General features: G+C 39.8%; 1 protein-coding gene across 1 annotated transcript; it reads left to right on the forward strand.

The window, feature by feature from the left end:
* The first annotated feature begins 6,196 nt into the window (after positions 1-6,196).
* prdm13 (PR domain containing 13) lies at positions 6,197-11,331 on the forward strand. The gene is made up of 4 exons (XM_076279425.1): positions 6,197-6,337; positions 8,035-8,166; positions 8,318-8,438; positions 9,869-11,331. Exons 1-4 carry the CDS (start codon positions 6,197-6,199, stop codon positions 11,329-11,331), a joined length of 1,857 nt encoding a protein of 618 aa, XP_076135540.1.
* Positions 11,332-15,318: the final 3,987 nt, after the last annotated feature.

Here is a 15,318-nt window from a genome sequence, read left to right on the forward strand (position 1 = left end):
GCCTGGTCACTTGATTTATAATGTAAACATCAAAGCATGTTTCCACACTATGCAAGGCTGCCGTGACACAGGTACAACTGCAAGCTGAAGAGGTTGAATTGATTTCAGATCAGGGCGATGCACATTTGAAGGGAAAGGATGTCAGGGGAGGAGGCATATGAGAATGATTCAGATATGTGGAGAAAGTGTGCCAGAGGTTAGAAAGAGAGCCAGCGAATCTGCTCACGGAGGAATAGATGTCTTTTGACAAGAGTTGTCTTGAATCGCTGAGAGGCTTACAGTCATATGCATGTCCATGTATGGGTATTTTGATGTGTGTGCATACAAAGTACTGTGTGTGTGTGTGTGTGTGTGTGTGTGTGTGTCCCTGACCTATGTTGGCAGGGTCTATAAAACATGACAGGCTCCCGTGATAGTTTAACACGTTTTGGCTGAAATGTAACGTGCATCCATAATGATGAAAGCACTTTTTAGTGGGCCAGCAAATTACTGGAGCACATTAGACTGGGCTACCAATGAGATGATACCGATTGAAACAATGCATGTATGGCATATGTATTTAATAGTTATAATAGCCAATACATGTGTCTATCTATCTAACTTCTATTATTAAAAATGAAAACCCAGTAAGCTATTTTTATCCCTGTGAGATCTGAAAACATGGGAGACTTGCAAAGGTGCAAGAAAACTGGAAGTGCAAGAATAAGAATGCCTTATTTAGTAAGAGTTAATGAAAAAACCTTTACTGAAATAAATTATTGTAAAATGTGAACTATGTGGTATATGTTAGTTAAACACTTCTAAGGTACAACAGTGCAGTTATTCCAGATTAATATTGCTATTGTATTACTATCACTTTCACTGTTTTTTCATGCAGTATTGTTGGAGAAGGCTGTTGTTCTTACTAAATACAGTAATTATATTGTATATTTGTATATGTATATATACAAATAATATAATGTATGTATTTAGTAGGCCCCAGTTAAAGTCAAAGTATTTAATATAGGCTGTACAAAGTATGTAAGACATACAGGTATTAGTTTCATGTGGTGTAGATAATTGTGTGTGAGATCAGAAAATGTTTCTACATTCCTAATTATTATTATTATTATTATTATTATTATTATTATTATTATTATTAACAATATGATTATAAACAATCACTTTATTTGATTTTACGTCATCTTATATTCAATTACAAAGGAATTAACCTACTTCAATAAACAACTAATGCGGACAATTGACTTCTGCGGGCAAAGGTTCAAATAAATTCTGTCCGGAATTGCTGTGGCTTGCATCTCACCCCATTTTGAGTGATATTACTTTAAATTGACCATTAGGCCTACAGCAAATGACACAGGAGCGCGCAGACGTCTCACAAGTTCATCAATAGCTGCACTGGCCTTTGTCTCCAGGTCATCATTTCCACAAGCTCATCCCACCCGATACTCGTGCTCAATTAGCCAGCTCAAGACCATCCTGTTTCTTAGCTGCGAGAGGACGCACCGGAGATTATCAAAACCCAGAACTGTCAATCCGGGACTCTAATGAGGAACAGCAAGGTCGTCTCTCAGCACTGATTGCCAATTTCATATCATTAGTTTGCATGTAGCCAGTCACTTAATGTGCTTTCGACCCTTACTTCACCAAGAATGACTGTCGGGAAGGACGTTAGCCAATAAATTCGGAAAGCGCATTATCGATATAATTAACAGGCATTAGGGTAAACCTTTCCGCGCCGTCTCCTTTCAGGAGCTTTACAGGATCCTGTCAAGCAATATTTTGCGTCTTGGTGTTGTTCTTGCTGATTATCTTTTTGTCCAAGGATTTATAGTAAAACACTTTAATTGTGTCTTTTTTGTAACTGGTGAGATAATTCAGAAATGAGTGAATAGCATAGGATACAGGGGGAGAGCAGACGTTTAAACAGAAGGGATGAGGCCCGTTTATAGTCATAAGAAAATTACATTTGCCCATGTACATTTGCACATGTTGTGTGCCAGGTAGCCTACAGCTGCTCAAGGTCAGGTGGTCCAACAGAAGTGCATCTCATTGTCCTGCTTGACTCATTTCACCTTCATTTAGCTTTGTTGATAATGACAAAGGTCAAACTGTATACATCATTTTTTTTAAACTGATTTAGCAGTTTTTATTGATTCTATCAATTGATTCAGCTCTGTTTTTTTTTTACCATTCCACCACACATTACTGGACACTATAAGGAAATCTTTTACAAGCTGCTTTCCTTCAAGTATTGCATATATTCAAATATAAACAACACATTTTTATAAAATAGTTTGGTTTCTACCCTTGCTGTTCTCAGGTATAAGACCAAAAAAATATAAGATGGCGATGGAGCAGACACCAAGAATATGTATGCAATATATATAAGCAACATATATAAACAATACACGAAACACTAAAATATGTCCTTAAGCTCTTCAACAAATGTATGGCTGGCAGAATCTTTAACGTTGATTGTTCAAGGACCCATTCTGGTAGAGAAATAAAAAGTACAAATGGAATAATAATGATCTGTCTGCCCCCCTCCTCCAGAACCTGTCAGAAAAAAAGAAAAAAGAAACTCGCAGTGCTTTTCCCATCGTTCAGAGGAAACATCTAAAGAGCCAGTTGGACAGCTAAGAAAACTTGAGAATTTCTGTCAGTCTCTGCATATGGTTTAAGTGCCTTAAAAACAATTAGGCCCGGCTGACACACATCGCTATTCATTCCGATACCCATCTGAATACATTTGCCTAGAAATGAACTTCACAAATAGAGCTTGCGCTAAACGCGTTGGACAGCAGAGAGAATCGCCTAGACTGAGAGCTCATTATGAGGCGCTGGAGTGAGAAAAGGTATGAATTTATAAGGTACACCGAAACATTTCAATTCAGCCGAGTTTACACCCTATTATGCGCGCCTTTTCAGTCGAGACAAGTGGGGTTTAAGTTAGGGAAATTCAGTTCAAAAGGCAGCGTTAACTTTGTTTGGGCTTTGAATAGTGAGACGAAGTGGCTCTTTTCTTGCGAGGACATTTAAAAATGAGAGCACGCATGAGCAGCGTCGAATCAGTTGCCACTTATTTCGCCACTTTCTAATGCGATTTTGAATATTAGTCTGGGTTAAAATCCCGATCGTGTCATCTGGTGGAACTCCCATACAAGCATAATTACTATACAAATGCATCCGTAATGTCCCACCCGCATCCCCTATCTGCTGCGCAGCTGGTCGGTCTTTTTCAGAAGCTTGCACTTTCCCGCAGACAGCCATGGTAAAGCACATAGGCTGCAAACCACACACACTCACACACAATGGCATTTGAATGAAACATATGGTTATGACTTTTAATCCGATTGTGAATAAAGACAATGATTTGGAATCAAAAGTAACATTTTTGACTATCAATATTTTCTTGGGTGATCTTAAGAACCATTTGGTGGGGCAGGGGAGGGGGGGGGGGGTCATGAAAGTATCTATTAGTAACTATTAGACTGTAGCTCATATGCTGGTGAAAGCAGTCTATTAAACATCTCACTCAATGGTTGTCATTCATTCTCAATGGTTGTCGGAGATAGAAAATGAGAAAAGAAATAAAAAGAAAATGCAAATTATAGAACATAAAATAACCCATTTATGCATCATATTCAATGTAGGCTATGGCCTACTTACAACAAAACACGTATACAATCCGAGCTAAAAGCTGAGAACAGTAGCCTACATTGTGAGTCGAACAAAGATTTGGAAGAGCTTTTGCAAAAGGTTTATGGTTCGCGTAAAAAATGTGTTTTCCTGGGAGCTCTGGGATCCTTCACAGGCATTGTGGGGGCCACAGATACATCTTCGTGAAGTGAGGGAACCCTTGGTACTGCGAGGCCGTTTGGAGGCATGAAAGGTGTCCCTGGTGGGACATTGCTCGACGCAACAGCTACGCTTTACAGACTTGTTGTTCCTCTACATTCATGGCTCATTATAGGGCAACCTGTTAAATCAAACCCCCGCATTAAGCTTGGATTGTAAAGATAAGCTGCAGTGAGAGTGAAATGGCCAAAGCCTATTTTTCTCTCAGCTCCAGAAACATCCTTCACCGGACCTATTCTCTGGACTCTAGACTGAGAAGTCCATAAAAAGTGTACTGGAATGCTCTGATAGAGTCCACAATATTGTTCTCCTATAAAGCTTCGACCATGTAATTAATGTTTCTTTTTTAAAAAGGGAGAGGACAATGCCACCGTTCAAGCTATTTAATTTCATTTAATTTTCCATCTCATTTGCTTCGAACACTGCTTTCACTTTCAACAGCGAGGCTTTGACCGTTCACCGTGCTTCACTGAGCTCATTGCTCCGTCTCACCCTCGCTTTTCCCAACAGCTCTAAGAAAACAGGGAAGAAAATGTCCCGTTCCCCTTTTGCGGGCAATTTATTTCACTTGGAGAACTTCAACTTTTGAGCCACAAGACAAGAATAAGAATCGCGCTGGCTGGTGTAAGAGGCGCAGAGGCAGGCCCGCTATTCTGGAGTGGTTGGGAACCAGTCACAAATGGCAACATTAATAAATAACCTTCCGCACAGCCGGCCTCTGCATGCGCCTATTGATAAAATGGCTCGCGTGTCGTTCACGCTCTTTGACTCGTTAAGAGGCGCGAAGAGAGGGTTGAAGGGATGAAACAGTGGGGTACCTTTGCGTAAAGAGAGATCCCACCTCTGCATCTCCAATTACAGACTGTCATCGCGAAGTCGTCGGGGGCACAGGCAAGACATGTTCATAGCATGGATTTATCGCCCACTGCTTCTTGTTGCGCTCCCCGGCTTCTCTGTTGAAGCTTTCAGTCTTGAGATCAAAGAGGTCAAACCAAGTTTTAAAATCGTACAGCCATAAAGCGACAGGAGGACGCTTTTACCATGGTGTTCAATAGATGTGGCCCTTAAAAGAATGAGATGCTTTCAGTTAAGCAGGGCCAGTTCTTCCCATGAAGGACACATAAAAAGAAGAAAAAAAAGAAAAAGAACAAAAAACAGGTAAACAGGTGTAAATATTATATATATTATTATATTATAAAACAGGTGTTTATATATTACGTCAGATAATGAGTAAAATGCTAGTGGAAACACCTAAACGAATCTTAAAATATATCCTCCAGAAAGTCCATATGTCACTGTTAACGAAAGTTGTTGAATCCAAATTCTAATCCAGTACCATAATAGATAGATAGATAGATAGATAGATAGATAGATAGATAGATAGATAAATACATAAAAAAAATACATTTCTGCAATACCTTGGCCATTATCAAAACTCATTTACGACACAAATTTGAATGAGTATAAGCTTGCCACTGAGCAAAATCATCTTGACAGACCTCCTGATAAGGACAAACCACAAGTGTGAAATGATAAGATGGTGGTTGTTTTGAAAGCTGTTGCTGTTTCTCTGGTGTTTCTCCCGTTGAGTACCTGCCCAAACCCAGCCCGGCACACGCCGGGAGTCAATAGAAGTTAACAAGTCTACCAAACATTCCTGCCTCTTTTGTGCAAGCAGGGAGACACAATGCAGCCAAGAGAGAGAATAAAGAGCTTTGAAGTATATTAAACTTAAAAGGATGCAGCCAAGTAGATTTAAAGTAGTCACTTATTTCCAAAACCCGGGTTCTATAGGAACAATGAAAGGGGGCTGAATTTATGGAGAAATTATACAGTGGATTTGTCACTTAAAATATCGGAACTGCCTGACGGACAAAGCCACATGCTGAGGATTAATGGCCGGCCCAGACCTTTGATTCCGCGCTCTCTTTTCTCTGCCCTTGACAAATTGGATTTTGGGGATGGGAAGGTCGCCTGGCCCATTGTCTCTCGGCCGTTTGGAGCTCTTCATTATGCGCGAGGGTGAGGGAAAGTCTCCATGTGACCATCTCGCGCGGAGTTTCCACACAGCTGCTGAGAGAGCGCAACTCTCTCACCCACCACCACCGCCGCCAACGCTGCCGCGCGCGCACTGCTCGCCCTTGCGCGTTAATGTGCTGTGCCATGGGGGGCACCTTGCTCTGCTCCATTAGAAAAGCCGGATCAGATGCGCCAGCGCGTCACTTCGCAGGCGGAGATTAGCCTGGCCTCATCTCCCCGGTCTTGACTGCTCGTCTCAATCAGTCCCCCTTGCTTGGTCTTCCTGGTTCTGATCCGACTGCACGCAGAGCCAGCAATGCAAGCGAACAGGACACCCGCAATTAGCGTGTTTGCTGACTGCACCATCCCGGCCGGCATCAGGATAGGACCGGTGCCGGGTATTTTCAAGCTAGGGAAGTACGTGTCGGACCGCAAAGAAGTTGGACTCAAGAAAAAGGTAAGCAAATTTTAAATGCCTTATAGATTTTCAGGACAATTTTTGTAACATCATGCATAATGCACATGCATTGCCCTCTCACATTTTGGTCCAGTGCAAACAAGAATGTAAGGATGTAGACTATTTTCAATAACTTTAATTGCAGAAGTGTTCAGCATGTGTATTCTGCAACCAATAGCGATAGATCACAATAGATGGTATTGGTGACTACCATAATTTTTCTTTAAAAACGTAGTACTGTATTTTTACAGCATTATACATATTTTCGACTTCTCAATATCCGTTTTTTCAGCTTTCTTTCACTGCATCTTTATTATAATTCATTATTGTTTATTATTTTGCTTAACATATATTTAATACTACTACTTCTACTACTTAAACTAATAATAATAATAATGGTAATAGTAATAATTCCAATAATTCCAACGGCAATAATAACAATAATAATAGTAATAATAATAATAATGATCATAATAATCCTACATAACATTTAGAATGATAAAAAAAACAATAACTCCTATTGGTTAAAATCCTGGACAGGTAGCCTACAAATAAGGGGGAACTTTCTAAAAATCCCGATGCCTACTTGTCATAAGTAATCTTGCATTTGGGTATTAATTGGGTGGCGCTGTCGTGTTGGGAATAATTGAGCAACATTAACAGGACAACTTGTCAGTCTGTGCCTCTGCTTAACCGGCCTAATGGGATGAGCTGAGCCGTGGAGGAAGATTTCATGCCCCCAGTCCATCACATTTCACAGGCTCCTAACTCCAGCCTACCACTTCAATTTAATGTAATGCGGCTACAGAAAGATGCCTCAGAAAGATAATAGCCTCCAGCAATAATAATACAAATAATACACGCCAATTAAAAATAAAAACAACACATGAAAAATGAAATCTATTGCAAAAAGCGCAAAATTATAATAGCTTGAGGAAAGCCAATTTGATTAGCATTGCCTACACATTTATGTGATATTTTAAGTCCTAAATTAGGCCTATATGGTATCAGGCTAGGCTATTTATTATTAGACTAAAATCATTGTTTTGGAGAAAAATATACAATCCGATGAAATTGTAAAGAAAAAAAAAAATACAATCCGATCAAATTGTGACCCCACCTCTTTTTTTCTCACTTTGATGTCTAAAGTTATATGTTTCTCGTGGTTTGTTAAACCATATAAATAGGCTCGTGCTATTTCTGCTGTCTGCTTGTGTGATTGATGCAGCTAAATGTAGCGCCCCAGGCCCCGCGAGATCATCAGGTGCAATCTCCGTGTCAAACGTCACGCTTTAATCTTTAATTTGCTTGAACAGTTTAGAAACGCTTTGACACTCCTCAAATTCGTTTCTCATATCAATTCAATTATATGGCACTTCGCCTTGGAAATGATCACCACTGTTTAATAGACCGAAAAAACACGCATTAACCACGCCTTTGTTACAGACACCTCTATGTGGTTTTAATGAACAACTGGGGACTTCCTATAAATAATAAACACCAAAAGCTTTGCGGGAAATTGTAGTTTGATTAACAGCAACATACAAAATACAACAAACGTATAGATGCATTGATTCAACAAAAGACTAATATTTATTTAAGTATTTTATTTGATGTTTTTTATTATTATTATTTATTAGTAGAGGTCATAATTTGTGGCTGAACTAATGTTGCCGCTTTCCTGGTAATATTTACAGATTCGTTTGGTGAGAGGGGATTTTGTGGATGAATCGGGCAGCCCTCTGCCGGACTGGATCGGGCTCATCCGTGCAGCCAGAAACAGCCAGGAGCAAAATCTTGAGGCCATTTCAGACTTACCTGGAGGACAGGTAGGCTACGCCATATGACACAGATACATAAAGAGAATGATATTTGCATTTGCACTATATAGACCTATATTGGCACTATACTCATTATTTTTCTTCCTCCCTTCTTTTCGTCATTTCCTTCTTTCTTCGTTTCTTTGTCGCTCCACAAAAGATTTTCTATCGTGTGCTGAGGGAGATCCAGACAGGAGAAGAATTAAGCGTATGGTACTCAAACACACTTGCGCAGTGGTTTGATATTCCCACGACCGCTACTCCAACACACGACGAGAAAGGTAAATCCATTAAACTGCTCCTATTAAGTCTATTGTATCTGGCGACGCGCCAGATTGATGCAAAAAAATAAGGCTATATATATCATTATATAATGTATATAATATATCATTATTTTTTCTCATATTTATCATTTATTAAAATTATTATTGAAGCCTACACATGTACGCAAGAAAAAAAAAGATTTGATTCGTTTGCTCTGGGACAGGTTCCAAAGCTGGGGAAACAGTCTATCGATGTTGAAAACAATTGCATGAATGCACTTGAGTCAGTTTATGAGTGCTTGTGGGGATTTCATCAAAACAAAGAATATCTTCATATTGGTCACACGTTGGTACTGAATAGCTGACGTTTTTCGATGCAAAATGCTACACACTAAAGATTCATTATTCATTATATTATTTTTATGATTGCACCATTTCCTAAATTAATGCTGCACTTAACTGTATACAAATCTACAAAAAACAATAGTAGGACACCAAATAGTAGTCAAAAAAATCGAGAAGACTATATGATGCCCAACACTTAATTACTTAGATGCAGGGCACAAATACGCGACACCAGCAACAAAATCCCATTTAAATCCGATTATAATGTATGATTGTTATTCGTAATCAAGCAAAAGAGACCCACTAATTGTTTATGTTAATTGAATATTGTGGCAGTTAGGCTGAAAGAGCTGGGCACCAAGGCCTGGAAAAGCAACAGATTCTGGCGCAGGCTACTTTTGTTTGTTTTGCGTTGCACTCCATCTAATGGACAGCCCTATCCATATGAATTTTAAACTAGACAACAATTATTACCTCACCATAATGTCCATTGTAACCAGTAATAGTGAATAGGGGAGAGGGGGGAGAGGTTAACAAATGTCACTCCGTCATTAATATTCATGCATTTGGGAGCAAATACATTTCCGAATAAGGTGCTCTACGGTAAATTAGCTGGCTACATAAGCTTTTGTTGTCTAATGAATACTAACTTTCATGTGGGATGTATATTGCCCTGATTTGCGACGCAGGCCCCTGTGTGCGCTGCTCTGGGACCAATACACCGCGCGCTCCTTGACATACGCTGCTCTTTTCTCGAGCGTCAACAGATGGGCCGGCCTCATTGTCTTTCCCGACTTGCGATTTCAAGCCACAGCTGCTGTCACTTCCACGGGAAAGAGCACAGAGAAAGTCCCTATTCATTTTACTGCTTTGGGAGCGCCAGATTGGCCGGCGTTTGCTCTGTCGGCGGCTGTAATAAACAGCTAAGAGAGGGATTACAAAATCATTACATCAATATAATTGACCCTCTGATTGTTCAACCGGTGTCATGCCAGCGTAAAATGAAGTGGGTTAACACTAACTGTCACTTCATTAAATGTGTCAAGAGTAACTCAAAGGCCAATGGTATTTATACTTAACTGTATTTTTTACTTTATTTCCAGGGGAGGAACGTTTTATCTGTTGGTACTGTTGGAGAATCTTCAAATACCCAAACACGCTCAAAGCCCATGTTCATTTCCACTGCGCTCTGAGCAACGGCAGAGGATTTGTAAACAACGAACAAGCAAGGGGGTCTGAAAACCTTAGCAGGTCACCCAAATCAGGAGACATCCCCAACACCTCCTCCTCGCCCAGGAACGGCCACCACACCTCCATCTCCGACTCCATCAAGCGAAACATGCCTTCCTCTCCTTTCCTCAACAAGGCGGGAATATCAAAGAAGTCCACATCTGAGGAGCAGGACAGGGCCCTCGATATGAGTGTGACCTCGGCCAGAAACCATCTCCTTGGCCTGAGCGGAACCTCTGCGGTACTGAGTAACATGGGTTTCCACCCTGGAGTACGCTCAGCATTTAAACCTATGGGACTGTCTAAGGTCACTCCAACAGAGGTGTCCAGAGAGGAGTCCACCGGGAAACCGAACAGCATTGGGTTCAATAAGCTTTTGGGGGGAATGAAGTCGACACGTTCACTGAACGAACCGGTATCTGGAGCTCATCCCTCCAAGTGCGTCCACCCCATTGACTCCACATCCCCCGTGGTGCCCTGTGCCAACACTATCCGAGGCTTTCCCTTGCTGCCGCACTTTGAGGAGACCTCCGCTTTCAAGCACGTGGAGGGGCGAATGCACTCGGGGCTTTCGCCCTCTCGCTACACTCAGATCTCCTCTGGGTTTCATTTTGAACGTTTTTCCTTGCCGCAGTTTGATGGGGTGAAACCTTACAATGCAGACTGTAACATCCCACTGATGCCATTCACTGTGTACAATGGCGAGTTACTGTATAGCTCACCTTACTACCCATTTAAGTTTCACTTCAGCAATCTCCTCAAGTACCCGGAGTCAGTTTCCTACTTTGGCGCCCCTGGACTGAACCCCGATCTGAGCTCAATTACTAATATTGACAGGGAAATAGCCATGCATACACAACAGCTTTCTGAGATAGCTGTGGAGAAGAACCGGGCAAGGCTCGAGTCCATGCCCGCAGCCAACGCTGGTACCGGGAAGCCCAAAAAGGGACACCTGTGTCTGTACTGCGGTAAACTGTACTCACGGAAATACGGCCTGAAAATCCACATGAGGACTCACACGGGTTACAAACCGTTGAAGTGCAAAGTGTGCTTCCGACCTTTCGGTGACCCCAGCAATTTGAACAAACACATCCGACTGCACGCAGAGGGGAACACGCCGTACAGGTGCGAGTTCTGCGGGAAGGTATTGGTGCGCAGGAGGGATTTGGAGAGACACGTCAAATCAAGGCATCCAGGACAAACCATCAAAAAGACCGATGATAAGATAGATGACATGTACGAAGATCCGGAGCAAAAGAGCGACAATGACAGTGATGTTGATGTTTGCTTCACGGACGATCAAAGCGACCAAGAGTCCAGCAAAAATAATGATTGACAGTCTGGGCTCGCTACCTGTCAGATATGTTACTTGGTGTTTTGTACATGTACAGATTGCTGTAAATATAATTTATGAGACTATGAAATCCAAAAAATTGCAGTGACCGTTTTCTTTTTCCTAATAGGCTATATGAGCCAAATGTTGTTGTCCATCATTGCAGATATTAGGCCTAATAATGGCACACGTTGAATTTGCTCAAATGAACGCTTTAAAATCTTTGAACTGACGGAATCATCTAGTACTGTCCTATGCCCTAATTGGAACTGCACTTTAAGCGAGCAAGACATTCGGCAGAAACCTGTTGAGTTATCAGAGTAGCCTAGGCATAGCCTTCTCCCTCATCCATAGAAAAAGCGAAATATATTAAAAAGCGTGTTTTGCTTCCAATAGTCTATTTAGTGAGTCCATGGCGAGTCCATCGCGTTTTTAACCTATTTTTTTTTAAGGTTCTGAACCACAATTTGTCCAAATTTGCACTTTGAATCTCCAGGGCAGATACATAATTTAACATCATAGTCTACCAGTGCTGCGGGATATATTTTTTACAGATGGTTGATGTTAAAATAGTATTGGTTATGAAATGTTTTTAAAAGATTAGATGTAAAAATGTATAAAGTAAGTTTATTGACTGTTATTTGGAATTACGTGGTTTATGTTTATAAGTGATATTGTATATGAACATTTCTTCTTGTTTATCCCATTTTCGCTTTTTAAATAAAATTTAAGATAAGATAATATTTTTTGCTCTTTATAAGGTTTACCAGGATAACATCAGTATGTCCGGCCATTGTAGGCTGCAGTGGATAATATTTGGCTCAATTAAACAAGTTTAACGAATCAAATGATCACAATACAGAAGTGCTCATGAATATTAAAATCTTGAAAAGGTTCATGGAAAAGTATGGATAGGTTACTCAAGAGATCACTCAAGAGATCACTAGACTGACTGCAGACCTGCACATGATCGCTCGGGACATTGGTAAAAAAAAAAAAAAAACATTATGCAAAATGATATTTAGCAGAAGATCCTCAAGCCTACGTTTGACGAGTAGGCCTACGTCGTGTTGCTATTTGGAGTACTTTATACATTAATATAATTATTCAATAGCCTAGTATAAATCCAAAAACTGTGAAAAGTATGGATTCGTCTGTGATGAAATAACAGACGTTTAAGCGAAATACCTTGGGTACTTGCGATGTCTGGGGATATTTGATTGCGCAGATTAAAATAAAAAAAAAATCTTAAGAATATATTTCCCGTTGTAGAACTGACGGATTCATTTTTTTTAAAGCTTGGAACTGAACTATATCCTTAGGATGGCATGCTTGCAGAGGATTTGGCTAAAAGCAGTTGTCACAGCCTCAGGAACCAGGCAAAGTAACTAAACATTTATTGAACATTAGATTATACATATATTTCTTTAAAAAATAGGATAAGTTGTATTACATTTGTTGTGGTATTATGCAGAAGTGACTTATGAATGGTACATTGGTATAAACACTCATGTAAAGACTCATGAGTAGCAGTGGACCAGGAGCGACACTGTCTTTAAAACCAGTTACCTGTATCTACTGTAGCATTTACCACGTTTAAATATAAAGAGCAGGCCTGTAGAAAATGACATTGTCATTCATTCTCACAAACCACATATACCCTACTCAAGCCATCTGCATCCTGAATACACGTCTTCAAACTACACTACATGGAATTGCCATACTGCAATTACACACACTTTTAACCCCTCTTCTCTCTTATTAAATTATTTCTAAATCTTTCTTTCTTTATCCTTATAAATGACAGCTCTGCACAGGAAAGTGGAGCAGCTAAATGCACCACATGGTTTACAAGAGTATCTCTATGTATCTGCAAATAAAATTGAGAAAAATTTGAATGATCACGGTGTCTCTGCTACAGAAAAAATTCTCAAATAAATAATAATACATTTTTTTTTTAATAGCCAATAGCTATGTCATGTACTACCATTCAACTTCAACTTCAATCCCCTGTAATAGGATTTTCGATGAGAATGAAATCTGTTGTCAAGAAATACAGTGTCCCTGAATGAGGGCCTTTGGACGCCTGCTGCTGTTTCTGGGGAATGTTCGCTGAAGTGCTACGGTACCTGTAAGGCAAGGCTGGAGTGAAGATGATAGGGGAAAAGACCATGCCGACACCTTGCAGTTGCAGGAAATAGAACAACAGTTTTTAGCTAGATGTCCAGTGTCTCAGCCATTAGAAATAAATGTATTTTCAAATATGGAAGAAGAGATGTGTATAAAAGTCCCTGCAACATTTCACTTCCAATTTCTATGTTGTCTGGTGTCAGATGCTATACATACAGTGTGTATGTAACATAAGAAGCCCCACTGTCTGGTAGGCTGTAGCCTTGGTTAAAAAAATGTTATTCAAGCGGCATTCACACCTCAGGTTTGCTCACAGGAAAAGTTAACTTCAGACAAATTGTTAAAAAACAGCAAGCAAACATAATAAGAATACAAGAATACACCAAGGCTGATACGGTATGGAAATAACATTACAATGGCCACCTTCAGAGGGTGTGGGATGTAAGATAGAGAGATGTAACATAGACCTAAGGAACATTAAAGCCTGACACTGCACAAGAACACAAGACTATAACAACAAAACAACAATGTAAGTGGGGAATATATCTAGTGCAACCAAACGCCGTAATAATGTATGTAATGTATTTTCCACAAACTAGCCATATAGATTTAATTGATACAGACACAATAGTCAGAGCCAACGTTTCATTAAAAAAAAAAAGAAGCAGACTATTGACCAACCACGAACAGGGAGTTGCTTTAAGAATGTACATCATTGAGCCATTTTCAATCACCTCATTGCTGCCCTTTCAGACTGTCCTCTGTCCTGTAGGTAGAGGTCCAGCAACCGAGGCAGGATGTTCATACCAGACCATGGTCCTATACACACCATCCATCAATCAAAATAAAGCCTGCTTGTCATGACTGAGACAAGGGAACAGAGGAGGAGGAAGGCTTCCTCATTTTAGTCAAGTGTCCTTAGATAGATGATAGATAGATATATACTTTATTGATCCCCAAGGGGAAATTCAAGCTATTTATATGCATTAGCATTTATATGTTTATTGGGGACAATTGGGAGTTAATGAATATGTTGTCATATCAAGCCATGGGCTGGTTTATCTTTCTGACAAAAGAAATTTCTGGAAAAACAACAAAAACAATAATCAACTATTTTCATGAAGATATGTTTTGATGTTATAATTCATCATCATCATCATCATCATCATCCACTGCACTCATAATGTAAATACAAGTGAAGATGATTAGTGAAGTGCTCAGTCTTCACAAACATCCTTCATTTGTCTGTTTTTTCTATTTTTTCACAAATGTGAATTTGATATGACGTCCACAAACAAAGCTGCATTTCCATTACTGCTGGCTATGTACATTAGTGTATTATAAACATACATATACCTGCATTGTGTCTGAATGAAGATTTGGTCTATTATTTTTCATACAGAATTACATTTGTCTGTTTCTTCTCTCATGCTCTCAGTCTCTCAATTCAATTCAATTCAGTTCAATTCAAGAAAGCTTTGGCCTGAACATTTCAGTAACTTTATTGCCAAGGCTCAATTACATACACAGATAAAAAGGACATGTTGAACAAAATTGAAAAAGTGGATAAGACAGTAAGATGGAGCAACAACAAAAAAGGACAATTCTAATAATAATCATATTTATAGTTTGGTATTTTGTTATTTTATTTCGTGGGTATTCATGGTCTCACTGTGTGTCCCTCAGATTATGACCAAATCCTTGCTCTGTCTGAGAGGATTATGGCGATTTTGCCTCATTTGTATGTGAAACTGAAGGATGATTGAACAGAATTTACTGAATTTTCTGATTTCCTCAAATTTAGTGCATTCTATTCTTTATGGCCCCAAGGCTACAGTGCAAACATGTAGCCTCTGCTCC

Source organism: Alosa pseudoharengus, unplaced genomic scaffold (assembly GCF_046254945.1).
Source record: "Alosa pseudoharengus isolate Yale_2024_CS ecotype anadromous, Long Island Sound unplaced genomic scaffold, YU_APseudo_1.1 YU_APseudo_1.1_scf_12, whole genome shotgun sequence".
Classification (NCBI taxonomy): domain Eukaryota; kingdom Metazoa; phylum Chordata; class Actinopteri; order Clupeiformes; family Clupeidae; genus Alosa; species Alosa pseudoharengus.

Bases quoted from the DNA above. Each gene is read 5' to 3' on its own strand.
- prdm13 (XM_076279425.1), top strand. From the start codon at position 6,197: ATGCAAGCGAACAGGACACCCGCAATTAGCGTGTTTGCTGACTGCACC. The intron at 6,338-8,034 runs GTAAGCAAATTT...TAATATTTACAG, and splicing joins AAGTTGGACTCAAGAAAAAG to ATTCGTTTGGTGAGAGGGGA. The intron at 8,167-8,317 runs GTAGGCTACGCC...GCTCCACAAAAG, and splicing joins CAGACTTACCTGGAGGACAG to ATTTTCTATCGTGTGCTGAG.